At 40.3% G+C, this 17,998-nt stretch overlaps 1 protein-coding gene across 1 annotated transcript in view; it reads right to left on the bottom strand.

Annotated features, from left to right (window-relative positions):
- The window catches only part of LOC124788366 (origin recognition complex subunit 1), a 136,259-nt gene that overhangs the window by 66,247 nt on the left and 52,014 nt on the right, over nucleotides 1-17,998 (bottom strand). Inside the window, exon 4 of the mRNA XM_047255630.1 lies at nucleotides 14,086-14,194. Coding sequence (XP_047111586.1) covers nucleotides 14,086-14,194 — 109 coding nt within the window. The remainder of the gene's footprint in view (nucleotides 1-14,085; nucleotides 14,195-17,998) is intronic.

The raw sequence follows: 17,998 nt of genomic DNA, 5'->3' as shown, positions 1-17,998 counted from the left end.
AGTGTTCTGGGATGCGAAGGTGGATCTCTTTGTAGATTATCTCCCCACTGGGCAAACAATTACTGGAGAATACTATGCTAACCTCCTGAACAAATTGCAACAAAAGATACGTGACAAAAGGCCAGGATTAGCAAGGAAGAAAGTCATCTTCCATCAAGACAATGCGTGCTCGCACACCTGCCGTCGCCATGGCAAAATTACATGAACTAAGGTATGAATTGTTGCCACACTCGCCTTATTCACCTGATATGGCTCTGTCAGACTTCCATCTCTTCCCAAAACTGAAACTTTTTCTTGGTGGACGAAGATTCACTTCAAATGAAGAACTGATAGCTGGAGTTGACAATTATTTTGCAGGCCTGGAGGAAACTCATTTGCGAGATGGGATCAAGGCACTGGAACATCGTTGGATCAAGTGCATTAATCTACAAGGAGACTACATTGAAAAATCAAAGAAGTTTCTCTGATGTAAGTACTTTTTTTCCTATTCCATTCCAATAACTTTTGAAACCATCCTCGTATCTTTCCCCTAGTGAAATATGCTTCTAAATCCTTATATCTGTCCTCTAGCAATTCCTGCTTAGTCATTTTGCACTACCTGACAATATCATTTTTTAAAGCTGTGTATTCCCATTCGCCTGCTTAATTTGCTGCATTTTTAAAATTTTCTCCTTTCGTCAAATAAATTCATTATCTTTTGTGTTATCCAAGGATTTCTACTAGGCCTTGTCTTTTTACCTATTTCATCCTCTGCTGCCTTTATTATTTCATCATGTAAAGCCACCCATTTGTCTTCTACTGCTTATCTTCTACCTGTTCTAGTCAACTGTTGCCTAATGATCCTTCTGAAACTTTCAACAACCTCTGGTCCATTCAATTTATCCAGGTCCCATCTCCTTAATTTCCTACCTTTTTCTAATTTCTTCTGTTTTAATCTACAGTTTGTAACCAATAAATTGTGGTCAGAGTGCACACCTGCTCCTGGAAATGTCTTACAGTTTAAAATCTGGTTCCTAAAGCTCTAGCGATTATATAATCAATCTGAAATCTTCCAATGTCTCCAAATCTCTTCCAAGTATGCAACATTCTTGTATTATTCTTAAATCAAGTGCTAGCAATGATCAGATTATGCTCTGTGCAAAATTCTACCAGGTGGCTTCCTTTTTCATTCCTTTCTCCCAGTCTATATATTCACCTACTCCTTTTTCTTCTCTTTCCTTTGCTACTATCGAATTCCAGTCCCCCATCACAAATTTTCGTCTTCTTTATTCAAAATAATTTCTCTTATCTAATCATTCATTTCTTCAATCTCTCTATTACCTGCGGAGCTAGCTGGTATATAAACTTGTACTACTGTGGCAGGCATGGGCTTTGTGTCTATCCTCATGACGATAATGCATTCACTATACTGTTCATAGTAGCTTACCTGCATTACTATTTTCATATTCACCCTGTTTCTCCCACTATTATAGTCCGTTAAAGGTTGAATTTCCAAAAATGATGAATACGTATTTTTTTAAATTTCTGACTGAGAAAGCAAATACCGATTTTCTTATTTCTACCTTCAAAATTGCCCTAAGAGCAACATATTTCCAACTAGCTTTTCATCCCCTATTACACTCCCGAAGGAGTAGAATTTCAAAAAGTTTCTTCTTAAATGATTCCTACAGTATAAGATCAACAACTTCTGTAAATTTTCAAGTTTCTATCCTTAGTGGTTTGGGCTGGGTGATGATGAGTCAGTGAAATGAGTCAGGCCCCATTTCACCCTCTTAGGAGTTGAATTTCCCAAACCAGTGAAACACACATTTTTAAAAAAATTTATAACTAAAGTCAAATATCAGATTTCATAGGTGTAGCTTTAAAATTGCTTTAATACTATTTTAATGATTTTCTTTCAGAAAAAGAAACAAGTCTCCCCTGACCTGGGGTTCTGGATGGCTTTTCCAAACTCTCCCCATTTCCTAAACCTCACTAGTCCTTTTCATCTGCCCCTATTTCTTTCCCTTCAACCCATATTGCAATAAGTCTGATAGATTTTTTCTGACAGAGCATGGTCACATTGGGAAAAGTCAAAAATGGAAAAACTGAATTATGAGATATGAGATATAAACTATAGATCATTGTCTACAGGGAATATTCACTACATCCTAGGGCTCACCATATCTTTCATATTTTCAAAATAATGCCACAGAAAAAGAATTAACTGTATTTTGTGCTTTGTGTCTCCAAGCAGTTAACTTTGTTCTGTAAACTAGGAGATAAGTGTCAGTGTACAACATGCAAATTTCAATTCTATTAAATAATAATTAAGTATTTATTAATTGGCAGTACTGTTGTCTAGAGTGCTGAGCAGTGATTTTGATGTATAGTACTTATAATAATGAAATACTCAACTGACAGTGCCACCTTGTATTAGGATATAAAGGAAGCAACAAAACATTGATGTAATTTCTGGCAAGTTAATAATTCCACACAGACAACCAGATCATAGCAAAATTAGTAAATAGCATTACACAATAAGTTGGAGGTTATATTTCGGTACTGGACTAAAATAGCTATGTAATAAAATTTCAAAATGCTGAAGAATTAAACGTGTCAGTGCTTACTCAACCAGTTTGTAAAATATGTTACAATAAAATCATTTTAAGTATATGAATTTTATTGCATCATGTATCATATTACATTACTAGCCAGATTTGGCCTGTGGCCACTTTCAAATGCATTTTATTGATGACATGTGTCATACTTAAAAACTATTTAGTGCTATGTGGAAACAGATTTGTACACACACACACACACACACACACACACACACACACACACACACACACACACACACAGAGAGAGAGAGAGAGAGAGAGAGAGAGAGAGATCCTGCATAGCACTAGACAGTTTTTAAATATAACACACACATCATCAATGCAAAAGCATTTGAAAATAACTGCTAGCCAACATCGGCCAGTAATGTAGTACAGCACACAATGCAATAGTCACCTTGTAGAAAGAATTTGATAGCCTATGGTAATGGCCGATTTGAGAACATCCCCCCCCCCCCACCCACCCACTCTTTTGATTTTTTCCATACAAGTGAACAAGTGACACATCATTTGATGCCCCCTCCCCCCTCCTTTCCCTTCCCACCTGCCACTCTTTGGGCTCTTGGTAAAACCTTTAAAAATAAATCTACATCTACGACACATGGAAACTAGTTGTTTTTCCTGTAAATTATGTCACTCTCTGTGTAAAAGGTTCACACTACGGCAGCCCTCTCAGCTTGGTACAACAAGCACCGCTTGGGCCTCCAATCAGCGCTGCCTATGGTGGATATTTAAAGTGGTTTTATCATTCAGAAATAATGCAGAAGTTGTGAACACACATATAAAGGTATTATGGACTGTTAAAGGTACTTCCAGGCAGAAAATGTTTTAGGGTGCAATGAACAGAATACTTCACAGTCACTGAAAAGTGTACAAAATATGATTCTTTTAGCCTAAAGTAGCAACATCCTGCCAGAACTTTCCATACTATATGCATTAAACTATTCTTTTGTGAGCATGTAGCAAACAGATCCTGAATATTCAAGAATATTAATTAAAAAATGGTATGCTTATGCACAAAACATACATTTCTTTTCCACACGAAATAAGCAAAATATCTCCAGATGAATATGTGAAACGGATTGTAGGTTTATAAGGACATGCAGATGGTTATCCACTACAATGGAAACTGAGCCGACGGTAATTACTTTGTCACACCTCTGTGTTTCTCGAGCACTCAGACACTATAAATCTGATGAAATCACAATGATTCTTTTGTTGCAGATGAATCTGGTACTTCAGCACAAGCACCACAAATTAAAGGAAACAGATGGAAGTAATATCATCAATTGGAACCAAAATGTAGAAAAAAAAAAAATAATAAACCACGATTACTACAGAAAATAAAAAACCACATGATGTAAATTGTTCAAAACATTTGAACTGCAAGTGCAGCTTTTTAAATACACCAAACATTTTCCTGAGAAAACAGACAGCAAATCTGCTGCACATTTTGGAAGCTAGAAAAATGTGTGTGAATTCCTAAGGGACCAAACTGCTGTAGTCATCGGTCCCTACACTTACACAATACTTAAACTAACTTATGCTAAGAACAATACGAACACCCATGTGCGAGGGAGGACTCGAACCTCTGGCGGGAGGGGCCGCACAGTCAGTGACATGGTGCCTCTAAACGCGCGGCCACTCCATGCGGCTTGGAAACTAGATGATGATCACAGACAGAAATGTTATAGTCTCTGCAAGAGAAGTACTTCAGCAAGAATAATTTCTGTGAACCATGGTAAGCACTGTCAAGATTCCAAACGTTATTTCTTTGGAAAAGAAGGAAACATATTTAGAGTTGTTAGGAATTTTCCTAAAAACTCTTCATATTACTGACAAGTTAAGGTTGATTTTTTACCCTTAAAGGCAAGTGTGGCAGTTTTGATGGTGAGGATCGCAGAAGAAAATATCCCTTTGCTAACAAACCAAAACTATAATTCACTGAGGGCATTAAAAGAAGTATTAAATCTTTTGCAGTAGCAGAATCACATTGTTGAAAAAATCGAATGTTCGTACGTTGAAAGTTGGCCCAACACTGCAACAATGTACAGCTTGCCCAACCAAATATGTGAAAATGCAAGGAAACAAACTGCTTTGCAAATAGAATACAGGGGAAATTGCTAAAAAGATTACTATATATTTTATGAATCTATAAAGAACCAGTGTAGTTTGAGTAGTAAAACATCAAATTGCATCAAACAATGATAAGTTACTGCTTTAGAAGAAACATTATGAACACCACAAAAGAAAAGAAAATCTTTATAAAGCAGAAGACAAAAAATCAGTTACAGTTTCATAACAGCAGCTTCTTATTTGGAATCTGTACTGCAAATATCATTTTCATATGTGAGCCAACTTTTACTATGGCAAAAGATTATGCACCTACAATTGGCCAATACATGTATAAATATGATTCACAAAAGAAATTCTACTTACTGTTCAGCTTTGAAATAACTGAATGGAAGGAGGGGTGACACATTAGTTAAACTGATTCTCTTCCCTTCTCGAACACATTCTTGAGGTCTCACTGTATCCTAATGTGTGTGAGGGTCAGAGCTGCAATCAGCACTTACTAGCTATATTTATACTGACTGTGCTTTCAGGTCATCAAATGCAAGTACTTAGAAAACGTGCATTCATTAAGTAAAATTCACCCTATGAAACTACAAAATGAGAGAGAATTTTTGGCCTGCACTTAGCTGAAAGAGATGAAATTCTTAGTACTGCCAATAGACACATATAAAGCACAAGAAACTATTCAAGCTTTCAGAACTATTAGTTCCTTGTGGAGGGGGCAAGAGGTATATAGGCTGGGAAAGGTTAAAAAGGAAGGACATGTCACTCAGACCTCAGAGTAAGAACTGCTGTGTATCGGCTGCAGTTCCGGTCCTCATGCATATCAGAAAGCAGTGAGAAAGTATGTCTTCAAGAAGGGAAGAGATGTAATCTAAGAAACATAAACCAACTTCTAATGTAATTGAATAGATAAAAAATTACTCACCATGCGATGGAAGGAGAAGACACATATATATGTATTAAAGTTTGCAAGCTTTTGGAGCCAGTGGCAGCTTCTTCTGGCACAAAGATTGAAGAGGAAGGATAAGGGGTGAAGGAAAAGGACTGGTGAGGTTTAGGAAAAGGGGTAGAGTTCAGAAAAGTCGCCCAGAACCCCGGGTCACGGGAGACTTACCAGACAGGATGAGAAAGGAAGATTGACTGTTGGGGACTGCACTAGATGAGAGTTGAAAACCTGAGAGTTTAAAGGTGGAAGACAGGGTGATATTCACGACAGAGATTAAAGCTAAACACGGTGCTTGAGTTAATAGGAGCGGAAAGCTAAGATAATTGTATGTGACAGAGCTGAGGTGGGTGGCAAAAAATAGATAGGTCAGAAAATGTAAGGTATAGAAAACTAAAAGGGGGTGAAGATAGGAGAAAGAATACAGATGACTATGTGATGAAACACGCACTGAGGTCACGATTGTCATGTTGTAGAGTATGCTCCACAACAGGATATTGTGTGTTGCCAGTACACACACTCTGCCTGTGCCAATTCATCCTAACTGAAAGTTTGATTGCAGTCATGTCAATATAAAAGGTCGAACAGTGTTTACATAACAGCTAATATATGACTTATCATTTCACAGTTGGCTCTCCACTTGACAGTACATGTTTTGCCAGATACAGAACTGGTATAGTTGGTGGTAGGTGGGTGGATAGGACAAGTTTTACAGCAGGACTGGTCACAGGGATAGGAACCACAGGATAGGAAGATGGTGCAGAATAGGCAAGGGATCTGATGAGGATATTGTGGAGATTGGAAAAGCGACCAAAAAACTGTACTAGGTGTTGTGGATACCATGCCAGACAGAATGGACCTCAATTCAGGGCATGATTTTAAGAATAATCAGTACTAGGATTGGATGTGATGGCCTGCTGGAAAATCTGCTGGTGGTGTCATGATGCCCAGTGAAGGCTGAAGTGAGAACAGTGGCGTGTTGCTGTAAGCAATGCGCATCTGAACAAATTTGTTTGCCTTGAATGATAAGGCTGTATGGAAGGGAATACTTGACATGGAAGTGATGGCAACTGTCAAAATCTAATTACTGTTGTTTGTTAGTAGGGTTAATATGAACAGAAGTGTGTAGCTCAAATGGTTCAAATGGCCCTGAGCACTATGGGACTCAACTTCTGAGGTCATTAGTCCCCTAGAACTTAGAACTAGTTAAACCTAACTAACCTAAGGACATCACACACATCCATGCCTGAGGCAGGATTCGAACCTGCGACCGTAGTGGTCTCGCCTTTTTTTTTTTTTTTTTTTTTTTTTTTTTTTTTTTTTTTTTTGTGTGTGTGTGTGTGTGTGTGTGTGTGTGTGTGTGTGTGTGTGTGTGTGTGTGTGGGGTTTAAGGGCGCTCAACTGCTGAGGTCATTAGCGCCCAGTCACTGTTGTTAGAGCACATGGAATCTAGTAAAACTCAAGGGGATTGGGGGGGGGGGGGGGGGACACCAGAAGGACCAGACAAAGATGGAGATAAAATAAGTAAAAAAGGTTAGATGTCTTTGGACAAGCCAGTTAAAGTTATAAAACGCAGAATACGAGCAGCTGCTCGAGCGTCATCAGCTAAAACATCCGGTAAAGTAGATGGCAGAGACAGGACAACACGAAATTGACTAAAACGGGGACATGACAATAAAACATGGCGCACTGTTAATGCCTGACCACAAGGGCACTGCGGGCTGGGTCACCGGAGAGCAGGTAGCAGTGGCTAAACCGGCAATGCCCAATCCGCAACCTGGTCAGAAGGACCTCCTCTCGCCGAGATGGTCGGGAGGAGGTTGTCCAAGCAGTTGGGAGCTGTTTTACTGCCCGGAGCTTGTTTCCTTGGAGGGATGACCAAGCATCCCACCACAACGACACAAGCCTCTTACATACATCCCCACGAACGTCAGATGACGGGACACAATGGGAGGCTGGCCGAGGCAGGAGGACTGCAGCCTTGGCTGCAGCATCCGCAGCCTCATTCCCAGGCACTCCTACATGTCCGGGAACCCACAGAAAGCTGACAGAACCACCATTATCAGCGAAAGAATGGAGGGACTGCTGTATCCGTTGAATCAAGGGATGGACCGGATAGGGAGCTCCAAGGCTCTGAAGAGCACTGAGTGAGTCAGAGCAAAGGACATACGATGAATGGCGGTGGCGGCGTGCATACTGAACGGCCTGATGGAGAGCAAAAAGCTCGGCCGTAAAGCTCGAACATTGGTCGAGGAGCCGGTATTTAAAGGTGGCGGCCCCGACGACAAAGGCACAGCCAACACCATCGTCAGTTTTGGAGCCATCGGTGTAAATAAAGGTGTGACCGGCAAGTCGAGCACGAAGTTCGACAAACCGTGAGCAATACACTGCAGCCGGAGTACCCTCCTTCGGGAGTGAGCTGAGGTCGAGATAAATATGAACCGGAGCCTGGAGCCAAGGTGGTGTCGGGCTCTCACCCTCTCTGAAGGTGATGGGAGGGCAAAATCCAATTGTCGAAGCAGGCGACGGAAGCGGACTCCGGGAGGCAGCAGGGCAGACACATACAACCCGTACTGACGGTCGAGAGAATCGGCGAAGAAGGACTGGTAAGAGGGGTGGTCAGGCATAGACAACAGCCGGCAGGCATACCGACACAGCAGTACGTCGCGCCGGTAGGTCAATGGTAATTCGGCAGCTTCAGCATAAAGACTCTCCACAGGACTAGTGTAGAAGGCTCCGGTCGCAAGACGTATCCCCCGATGGTGGATGGAGTTGAGCCGGCGTAAGAGGGATGGCCGAGCGGACGAGTAGACGAAGCTCCCATAATCCAGCTTCGATCGGACAATGGACCGATACAAGCGAAGCAGGACAGTGCGATCCGCTCCCCAAGATGAACCGCTAAGAACTCTGAGGACATTAAGGGAACGTGTACAACGGGCCGCCAAATAAGAGACATGTGGAGACCAAGACAGTTTCCTGTCCAACGTGAGCCCTAGAAACTTAGTTGTTTCCACGAATGGGAGAACAACGGGACCGAGATGTAAGGATGGCGGAAGGAACGCTTTATAGCGCCAAAAGTTGATACAAACCGTCTTCTCTTCAGAGAACTGGAAGCCATTTGCCATGCTCCATGAGTAGAGGCTGTCTAGACAACGCTGAAGGCAGCGATCCAGGAGGCATGTTCTCTGGGCACTGCAGTAGATCGCGAAGTCATCGACAAAGAAAGAGCCTGAGACATTAGGTGGAATACAATCCATAATTGGATTGATCGCGATGGCAAAAAGGGCTACGCTCAAGACGGAGCCCTGAGGCACTCCGCTCTCCTGGAGGAAGACGTCGGACAATACGGAACCCACAAGTACCCTAAACTTTCGATCCGTTAAAAAGGAATCAATAAAAAGGGGCAGGCGACCGCGTAGGCCCCACCTGTGCATAATGCGGAGGATACCTCCTCTCCAACAGGTATCATAAGCCTTCTCCAAGTCGAAGAACACGGCTACCGTTTGGCGCCTTCGCAAAAAGTTGTTCATGATGAATGTCGACAAGGTCACAAGGTGGTCAACAGCGGAGCGGCGGCGACAAAAGCCGCATTGGACATTAGTAAGTAGTCGTCGAGATTCAAGAATCCAGACTAACCGAGCATTAACCATGCGCTCCATCACCTTACAGACACAGCTTGTAAGAGAAATGGGGCGGTAACTAGAAGGAAGGTGTCTATCCTTCCCGGGTTTGGGTATAGGAACAACGACGGCGTCACGCCAATGCATGGGGACCTGACCTTCGGTCCACACGCGATTGTAGGTACGAAGAAGGAAGCTTTTGCCCGCCGGAGAAAGGTGTGCCAGCATCTGAACGTGAATGGCATCTGGCCCCGGAGCAGAGGATCGGGACAGTGCAAGCGCACGTTCGAGTTCCCGCATAGTAAAGGGGGCATTATAAGTTTCCAGATTCAGCGAGTGGAAGGAAGGTCGCCGAGCCTCTTCTGCCTCTTTCCTGGGAAGGAAGGCAGGGTGGTAATGGGCGGAGCTTGAAACCTCCGCGAAAAAGCGGCCAAAGGCGTTGGAGACAGCCACAGGATCAACAAGGACCTCATTACCTGAGGTCAGGCCAGGTACCGAGGAGTGGGCCTTAATGCCCGACAGCCGGCGCAGGCCACTCCAAACGATGGAAGAGCGAGTAAAACTGTTAAAGGAGCTGGTGAAAGAGGCCCAACAAGCTTTTTTGCTGTCTTTGATGACTCTACGGCATTGCGCTCGGAGTCGTTTGTATTCAATACAATTCGCCAACGTAGGATGGCGGCGAAAGGTGCGTAAAGCACGTCGTCGAGCACGGATAGCGTCCCTACAAGCCTCGTTCCACCAGGGGACGGAAACGCGACGTGAAGAAGAGGTAGTATGAGGAATGGAACGGTCTCGCGGTTCCAGACTGCAGCACCTAGAACCACACAGCCACTAGGCCGGCAAGTGTGTAGCTGACCTTCAGTGACAATGAGATCAATGTTAAGAAAAGTGGCATGGGATTTGGATTAGGATCATGTGAAATTTGGTTGGGAAAATGTATTTAGAGATTCCAAGAAATTACAAGTAGTATTACCATGTCTTCCACCATTAAGCTCTCATGTTTTCAAATCTCATCTAGTGCAGTCCCCAACAACCAGTCTCTCTTTTTTTATCCCGTCCAGTAAGTTTCCCCTGACCCTTGGTTCTGGGTGTCTTTTCCTAGCTCTACCCCTTTTCCTGAACCTCACCATTTCTTTTGCTTAAGCCCTCTTTCTTCCCCTTCAAGCAGAGGGAGCCACTGGCTCCGAAAGATTGCAAACTGTAATACCTTTATACGTGAGTTCTCCTGCCACTGCTTGGTGAGTAGATTTTTTATGTATCCAGTTACATTATATTTTCAAAAGCTGATCATTTTTGTTGATTTATACTACCTTCCATACTACCTGTCCTTCCATTTAATCAATTTCAAGCTAAAACGATGGGTTCCTCTCATCCAGAGAGCTGAGTGATGTGTCCTTCCTTTTTAACCTTAACCAACCTGTACCTCTCTCCTCCCTGAGCAAGAAACTATTAATTCTGAAAGCTCAACTGGTGTCTTGTACTATCATATAAGTTTATAAGGAGTACTAAGAATTTTGCCTCCTGAACACAGGTAGGTACTGGCCGGAAATTCTGCCTCATAATTTCATGAATCAGTAGTGATCAATTCAATGCAAAATGTCAATATATATCCATGTTTACAGCACAGAAGACTGGCTATCAATATTCATAAGTGAGAATTCAGCTGCCAGGGAGTTCCTGAGTCTTCAGTGAAGTGCAAGATGATATCTGAAAATACAGTACAACCCCACTTTTACACTTTTCATAAAAATGTTGTAAAATGCAGGAAAATGTCAAATGTGGGAAATAACGTTTTATGCTGTGAAAGTTACATATAGGATGGCCCCTTTCATTTTCGCACTGTATTACATAATAGGCATCAAAATACTTCTCAAGGACTTGTTTATTATAAGGTAAAAATCGCTGATGTAATGGTAACTGATGACTGTCTGGGAAATAGAAAGGTTTAACTCAATCTCATATGTCATAATCGATGTTTTTGGCAAGCTTGCAACCATCATTTGTTACTTAAATAATGAAACACTGCTGTAGTTGTGTATGTTTTCATGCTTAGCTCGATACGCTTCGAGAATTTTTTCACATTGTCAATGGCAAATATTTACACAAGTATTTTGTGTGGCATTTGTATATGTGTTGTTCTATAGTCTCTTTATAGTCTCTTGCAATGTATTTGTCTTTTTGAGGTCATCAGGTACTGTGCCTCCTCAATTATGCATATAAACCCCTCAACACATGCAAACTATGGTGTACATTGTTTGTTTGCGTAACATGTGTAAATACTGCACCTGACAATGAGAATAAATTCATGTTTTGTCGCCCATGAAAAAATACACAATTGGCACCATGCTTAAACCAGAAATATTACAGCAACGCAAAGGGAGTGAAGATGTACATTAACGCTCCAAGTGGCCACACGAAAAAACACAATAAATATGATTCAACAAAGGTGTGGCAACGATCATAACAATCACAAAATTACACACGCACAGTAGAGACTGTTTGGAAATGGTTATGATAGGTCATGATATCTTTATTCGAACAAACCTTGACCACCCAGAAGCATTAATGGGAAATTGGTTTACAAAATCTGATTTTGGGAGCACCATGTAAATGGGGAGCTAGTTACTCCCATCAGCCACCATGCTGAGTAGAGCTTGGCAGTGGCAGGAGATACTGCACGAATTGCTCCAACTTTTACACATCCTCCACTCCATATCCTCCGAGCAGAGCACCCTCGTGTTAAGAAACTTAACCACATCATGTTTACAAACACTATTTGGTGGCCAATGTCATGCCAGCATAATTTTACGCCAGTTTTCTCTCCACAAACATTTTTTCATATAGCGTAGATCGTGGGAAAATAAAAAAACATGTTGATGCAAAACTGGGTGTGAACTAAGATTGTGGACATAGCAAACTGGACAGGAGCGATAAAAAATGCAGTAGACAGCAGGTAAACCTTAATTCCGGGAACATAAAAGTGGAATTATACTGTACTTGTGCACACATTCAGTTTCCTGAGAATGAATGACTTCCGGCATTATGAAATTGTTAGGATCTTTTTTTTAACTTATCAGAAACACAGTAATTGGTATTATATATGTGTAAGTAAATACAATTACAAAACAAGCAATTCAATATGTTTCCATAAAAAAAATCACTATGTAAGACCCTTTTTTACGTTTCACTAACAGTGATGATTTTGCCTGTAAGAAACAGATAAGAGAATCATTTGTGAGGTATCGTAAATAGTTAATTAAAATGCATCTAACCACATGTATAATGTAATAAAAGTATCAGACTCTCATTTAAAACAAAACCAAATTTTTCATACAAAATGAAACTCTGAAGTTCATTTATCTCAAAATTATCAGTTTTAATTTAGTGTCATCTCCCACTATAGGATGGCCTTTATCTATGGTTACATATTCATCTAGAAAAGGAGAAGGAAGAGTTTTCCCCTTCATCTAACAGAACACAAGTTAATAAACAATGACAAGTTATTACCCATAGAGTATGCAGAAACCTAATTATCTCAGTCTCACTTGATTTCATGAGTCATATCTGAGAATAATGAACACTTCTTTTTAACAACCTGTTTTGAAACCATAAGTACTGAAATATGTAGGGCAGAAGATATTACCTCAGGAATTATTCATGTATTACATTGTGACCTCATATTAAAACTTGCAAGTTGGGGGAAGGGGAGTGCAGGCAGAGGCGAAGGACGGGGGGAGGATAGAGAAAAGATTGCATCATCCCACCACTACAACCAGCAACATATTGGCTGCAACTGTAGGCCATACACAGTACCACTAATATCTTTATAGCAACAACTGTGATCACTGACATGAGTAAAATGATGCCTAAACTTGTGCTATTCACTTGCAGATTGAAATACAACTGTGGCTGAACAAAGTAAGTCAACTTGGGGAAAATATGATAATGACACAGGTATCTACTATTCTGTTGTTGTTGTGAGAAGACCCATCCATCCTCCCCCTTCATTTATCTGATTGCAATTAACAAAAACAGCAACAAGGAAATCTAGGAAGAGAAAATCCAATTCAGTATCTTTCAGTATCTGTCATCTTTCAATAATTCACTTCTAATCAAACACTGAAAACTTATCAGCAAAATAATAAACATAGTAAGTTTCCTTACTTCAAAACAGACTTAACATAAAATGTTTTACCCAGTCGTTCCATCAGAAGACTTAGGGGATGCAACAGATCTCCAAAAGCAACTGTCTGCACTACGCTTGTCTCTCCTCTTTTGGAGTACTGCTGCACAGTGTGTGATTTTTACTAGATAGGATTAACGGAGTACACCGAGAAAATTCAAAGAAGGTCAGCACATTTTGTATCATCCAGAAATAGGTGAGAGTGTGTCCCAGTAATGATACAAGATTTGGGGTGGACATTACTAAAACAAAGGAGTTTCTTGTTCCTGCGGGATCTTTAAGACATTTCAATCACCTATTTTCTCCTGCAAATGTGAAAATATTTTGTAGACGTCTACTTACATAGGAAGAAAGCAATCATCATAATACAATAAGGGAAATCAGAACTTGCATGGAAAGCTGAAGGTGTTTATTTTTTCCACACGCTGTTCAAGAGTGGAATAATAAAGAACTAGTGTGAAGGTGGTTTGATGAATCCTCTGCAAGGCACTTGTGTGTGATTTGCAGAATAGCCATGTAGCTGTAGATGTACTTCCCTGTTTCAGGTAATTATCACAAGAAACTTCAAATGTAACTGAATGGAATGAAGACAACGAATTCTTGATACATAGTTTGATAAACTACAATAAATTAACAACTGGAGACTTTATCACAACTTGCCTTAAAGTTTGTAAGTTTGCTTCGTTGAGCTTCCATTTGTAGCTCTCTCATCACAGAGCGTACAGTTGCTGTTTTGCCCGTACCTGGGACACCGCTGATGTACATACACCTGAAAAGAAAAATATAGATTGATTTTAATTCTTTTTTGATGTTCTTATCATTGTGGTTGACATATCTGCAACATAGTTTTTAAATTGGCATATTCCAATAGATATGGACACTGTTTACCATTTTAATTATATGAAATAACAGGAAGGAAAAATTAAGTGAAATATAAGCCCATTTCAAGAAAACTGGCACTGTCATAAGGAAAAAAATTTAAAGAACAAACTGACATCAAATCTGTAAATTATTAATACACTTATTTCATAGGAAGAATACACAGATATTAAATAGGTTAAAAATGGCTGTAAAGCTCCTGAAGATACGAGAAAGTTGCTCAAAAACCACCAACAAGAGCAAGTACAGTAGGCACAGCATAGAAGGTAAACATAAAAATGAAAAGTAATGAAGCTGCAGAACAAAGAAGAGGAACTTAAGCTGGAGCTAAGCAATGTGGAAGTGGAGAGCCAAGCCTGTGTCAGTCAGTTTCTGTCCCTGGATGCACTGATGTTTGGGAGATGTATCTATGACTGAAATGGTGACAAATATACATTTGTACATATTGTGCAATAAGACGGGGAAAATAAAAGCATAAAAAACAGATAGTCAACATTTCAGGAAGGGAGCAAGATTTGGGGAAACTTCAGGTAGTTAACGAGAAGGGTAGTGGTTATATTAACAGAACCATACAGTAGCTGCACAAGCTGCCATGTTATTAAGACTTTGTAAACAGGTGAGATATGTTTCACAAGTGATCACTACAAACCAGAAGTGTCAGTTTTCTATAGGTTCGCATATTACAAACCACACATTTTGATTAAGATCCCAGGCACCAGAGCTTGTATGGAAAATCTGATAAACTGTTGAAAGTGAATCTAAAACCTACTGGGGATAACTCCTGAAAAGATCATTCAGAACTTACTGTTAGGGACAGGGCAATTTTGTATAAATGATAAAGCAAAATATAACATCAAACTTGATTGTTTTACCAGCATAATGCAAAATCAGCATTTTGCAAAATCTCATGAAATTCGTCATTTTCCCATGTTTGCATGTAAAAATGTCATAAATCTGGTGTGGCAGTTTATTAACAGTGGTAACTGAAAATTACTGAATGCTGAAACTAGATTTTGACCATTTTTCTTTCAATGCTGAGAACCGAGTAAATCTTTAAACAACAGCTGATTCTCCACACAAAGAACTATGGCTCCAGATGTGACATCAAACGAAAATATCGTACTTTCAACAATCTCCATTTGAGTAACAGTTTTAGTTGGCTCCGTTGGCTTTTCCCGACACTTTTGTTTAACCTAACACACAAAAAAATTATGCCTTTTATGACATCTTTAATGTGGTGCATCATATGAACTACATATTTTCGTAGTGCATAAGTATAGATATGAAAAACATGAAATACGTCACTTTAGTCATGCAAACACATTACTCAACGTGTCGTCTGATTACCTTGCAAACTAATCTGAGCCACGTTCTATACAACAGTTGATGCATTGCAAGACCTCCCCAAACAACGTTGTTCTAGGTACAATGTGTTGCACAAAAATACTGGGAAATCTGACATCATAGGATAAAAGCATTACCCACATTCCTAGTTAAAATTTAAGATTGCCTCATTAAAAAAATAATAATAAAAAAGAAATTTTGATGATTAAACCAGCAAACTGTTCAGAAACCAAGATTTTAATATATTATTGTACGGAATTGTGGGAATTTGATTTGTTTGATGTCTGATTCTCTCTCTCTCTCTCTCTCTCTCTCTCTCTCTCTCTCTCCACCCCCCACCCCCCTCCCACCATCCCCCCTGACCCTTCCCATTTCTTTGTGTGGCTTGGCTGCAATGTATTGACACAGTCAGTGTTGTTGTTGTTGTTGTTGTTGTTGTAGTCTTCAGTCCTGAGACTGGTTTGATGCAGCTCTCCATGCTACCCTACCCTGTGCAAGTTTCTTCATCTCCCAGTACCTACTGCAACCTACATTCTTCTGAATCTGCTTAGTGTATTCATCTCTTGGTCTCCCTCTATGATTTTTACCCTCCTCGCTGCCCTCCAATGCTAAATTTGTGATCCCTTGATGCCTCAGAACATGTCCTACCAACCGGTCCCTTCTTCTCGTCAAGTTGTGCCACAAACTCCTCTTCTCCCCAATTCTGTTCAATACCTCCTCATTAGTTATGTGATCTACCCATCTAATCTTCAGCATTCTTCTGTAGCACCACATTTCGAAAGCTTCTATTCTCTTCTTGTCCAAACTATTTATCGTCCATGTTTCACTTCCATACATGGCTACACTCCATACAAATACTTTCAGAAACGATTTCCTGACACTTAAATCTATACTCGATGTTAACAAATTTCTCTTCTTCAGAAACGCTTTCCTTGCCATTGCCAGTCTACATTTTATATCTTCTCTACTTCGACCATCATCAGTTATTTTGCTCCCCAAATAGCAAAACTCCTTTACCACTTTAAGTGTCTCATTTCCTAATCTAATTCCCTCAGCATCACCCAACTTAATTCGACTACATTCCATTATCCTCGTTTTGTTTTTGTTGATGTTCATCTTATATCCTCTCTTCAAGACACCATCCATTCCGTTCAACTGCTCTTCCAAGTCCTTTGCTGTCTCTGACAGAATTACGATGTCATCGGCAAACCTCAACGTTTTTATTTCTTCTCCATGGATTTTAATATCTACTCCGAATTTTTTTTTTTTTGTTTCCTTTACTGCTTGCTCAATATACAGATTGAATAACATCGGGGAGAGGATACAACCCTGTCTTACTCCCTTCCCAACAACTGCTTCCCTTTCATGTCCCTCGACTCTTATAACTGCCATCTGGTTTCTGTACAAATTGTAAATAGCCATTCGCTCCCGTTTTTTACCCCTGCCACCTTTAGAATTTGAAAGACAGTATTCCAGTCAACATTGTCAAAAGCTTTCTCTAAGTCTACAAATGCTAGAAACATAGGTTTGCCTTTCCTTAATCTTTCTTCTAAGATAAGTTGTAAGGTCAGTATTGCCTCACGTGTTCCAGTATTTCTACGGAATCCAAACTGATCTTCCCCGAGGTTGGCTTCTACTAGTTTTTCCATTCGTCTGTAAAGAATTCGTGTTAGTATTTTGCAGCTGTGGCTTATTAAACTGATTGTTCGGTAATTTTCACATCTGTCAACACCTGCTTTCTTTGGGATTGGAATTATTATATTCTTCTTGAAGTCTGAGGGTATTTCGCCTGTTTCATACATCTTGCTCACCAGATGGTAGAGTTTTGTCAGGACTGGCTCTCCCAAGGCCGTCAGTAGTTCCAATGAAATGTTGTCTACTCCGGGGGCCTTGTTTAGACTCAGGTCTTTCAGTGCTCTGTCAAACTCTTCACGCAGTATCGTATCTCCCATTTCATCTTCATCTACATCCTCTTCCATTTCCATAATATTGTTCTCAAGTGCATCGCCCTTGCATAGACCCTCTATATACTCCTTCCACCTTTCTGCTTTCTCTTCTTTGCTTAGAGCTGGGTTTCCATCTGAGCTCTTGATGTTCATACAAGTGGTTCTCTTATCTCCAAAGGTCTCTTTAATTTTCCTGTAGGCAGTATCTATCTTACCCCTAGTGAGATAAGCCTCTACATCCTTACATTTGTTCTCTAGCCATCCCTGCTTAGCCATTTTGCACTTCCTGTCGATCTCATTTTTGAGACGTTTGTATTCCTTTTTGCCTGCTTCATTTACTGCATTTTTTATATTTTCTCCTTTCATCAATTAAATTCAATATTTCTTCTGTTACCCAAGGATTT

The sequence above is a fragment of the Schistocerca piceifrons genome, chromosome 3, assembly GCF_021461385.2.
Source record: "Schistocerca piceifrons isolate TAMUIC-IGC-003096 chromosome 3, iqSchPice1.1, whole genome shotgun sequence".
In the NCBI taxonomy this organism is placed as follows: domain Eukaryota; kingdom Metazoa; phylum Arthropoda; class Insecta; order Orthoptera; family Acrididae; genus Schistocerca; species Schistocerca piceifrons.
Note: the sequence above shows the minus strand (reverse complement) of the source record. Positions and strands in the feature narration are given on the sequence as shown.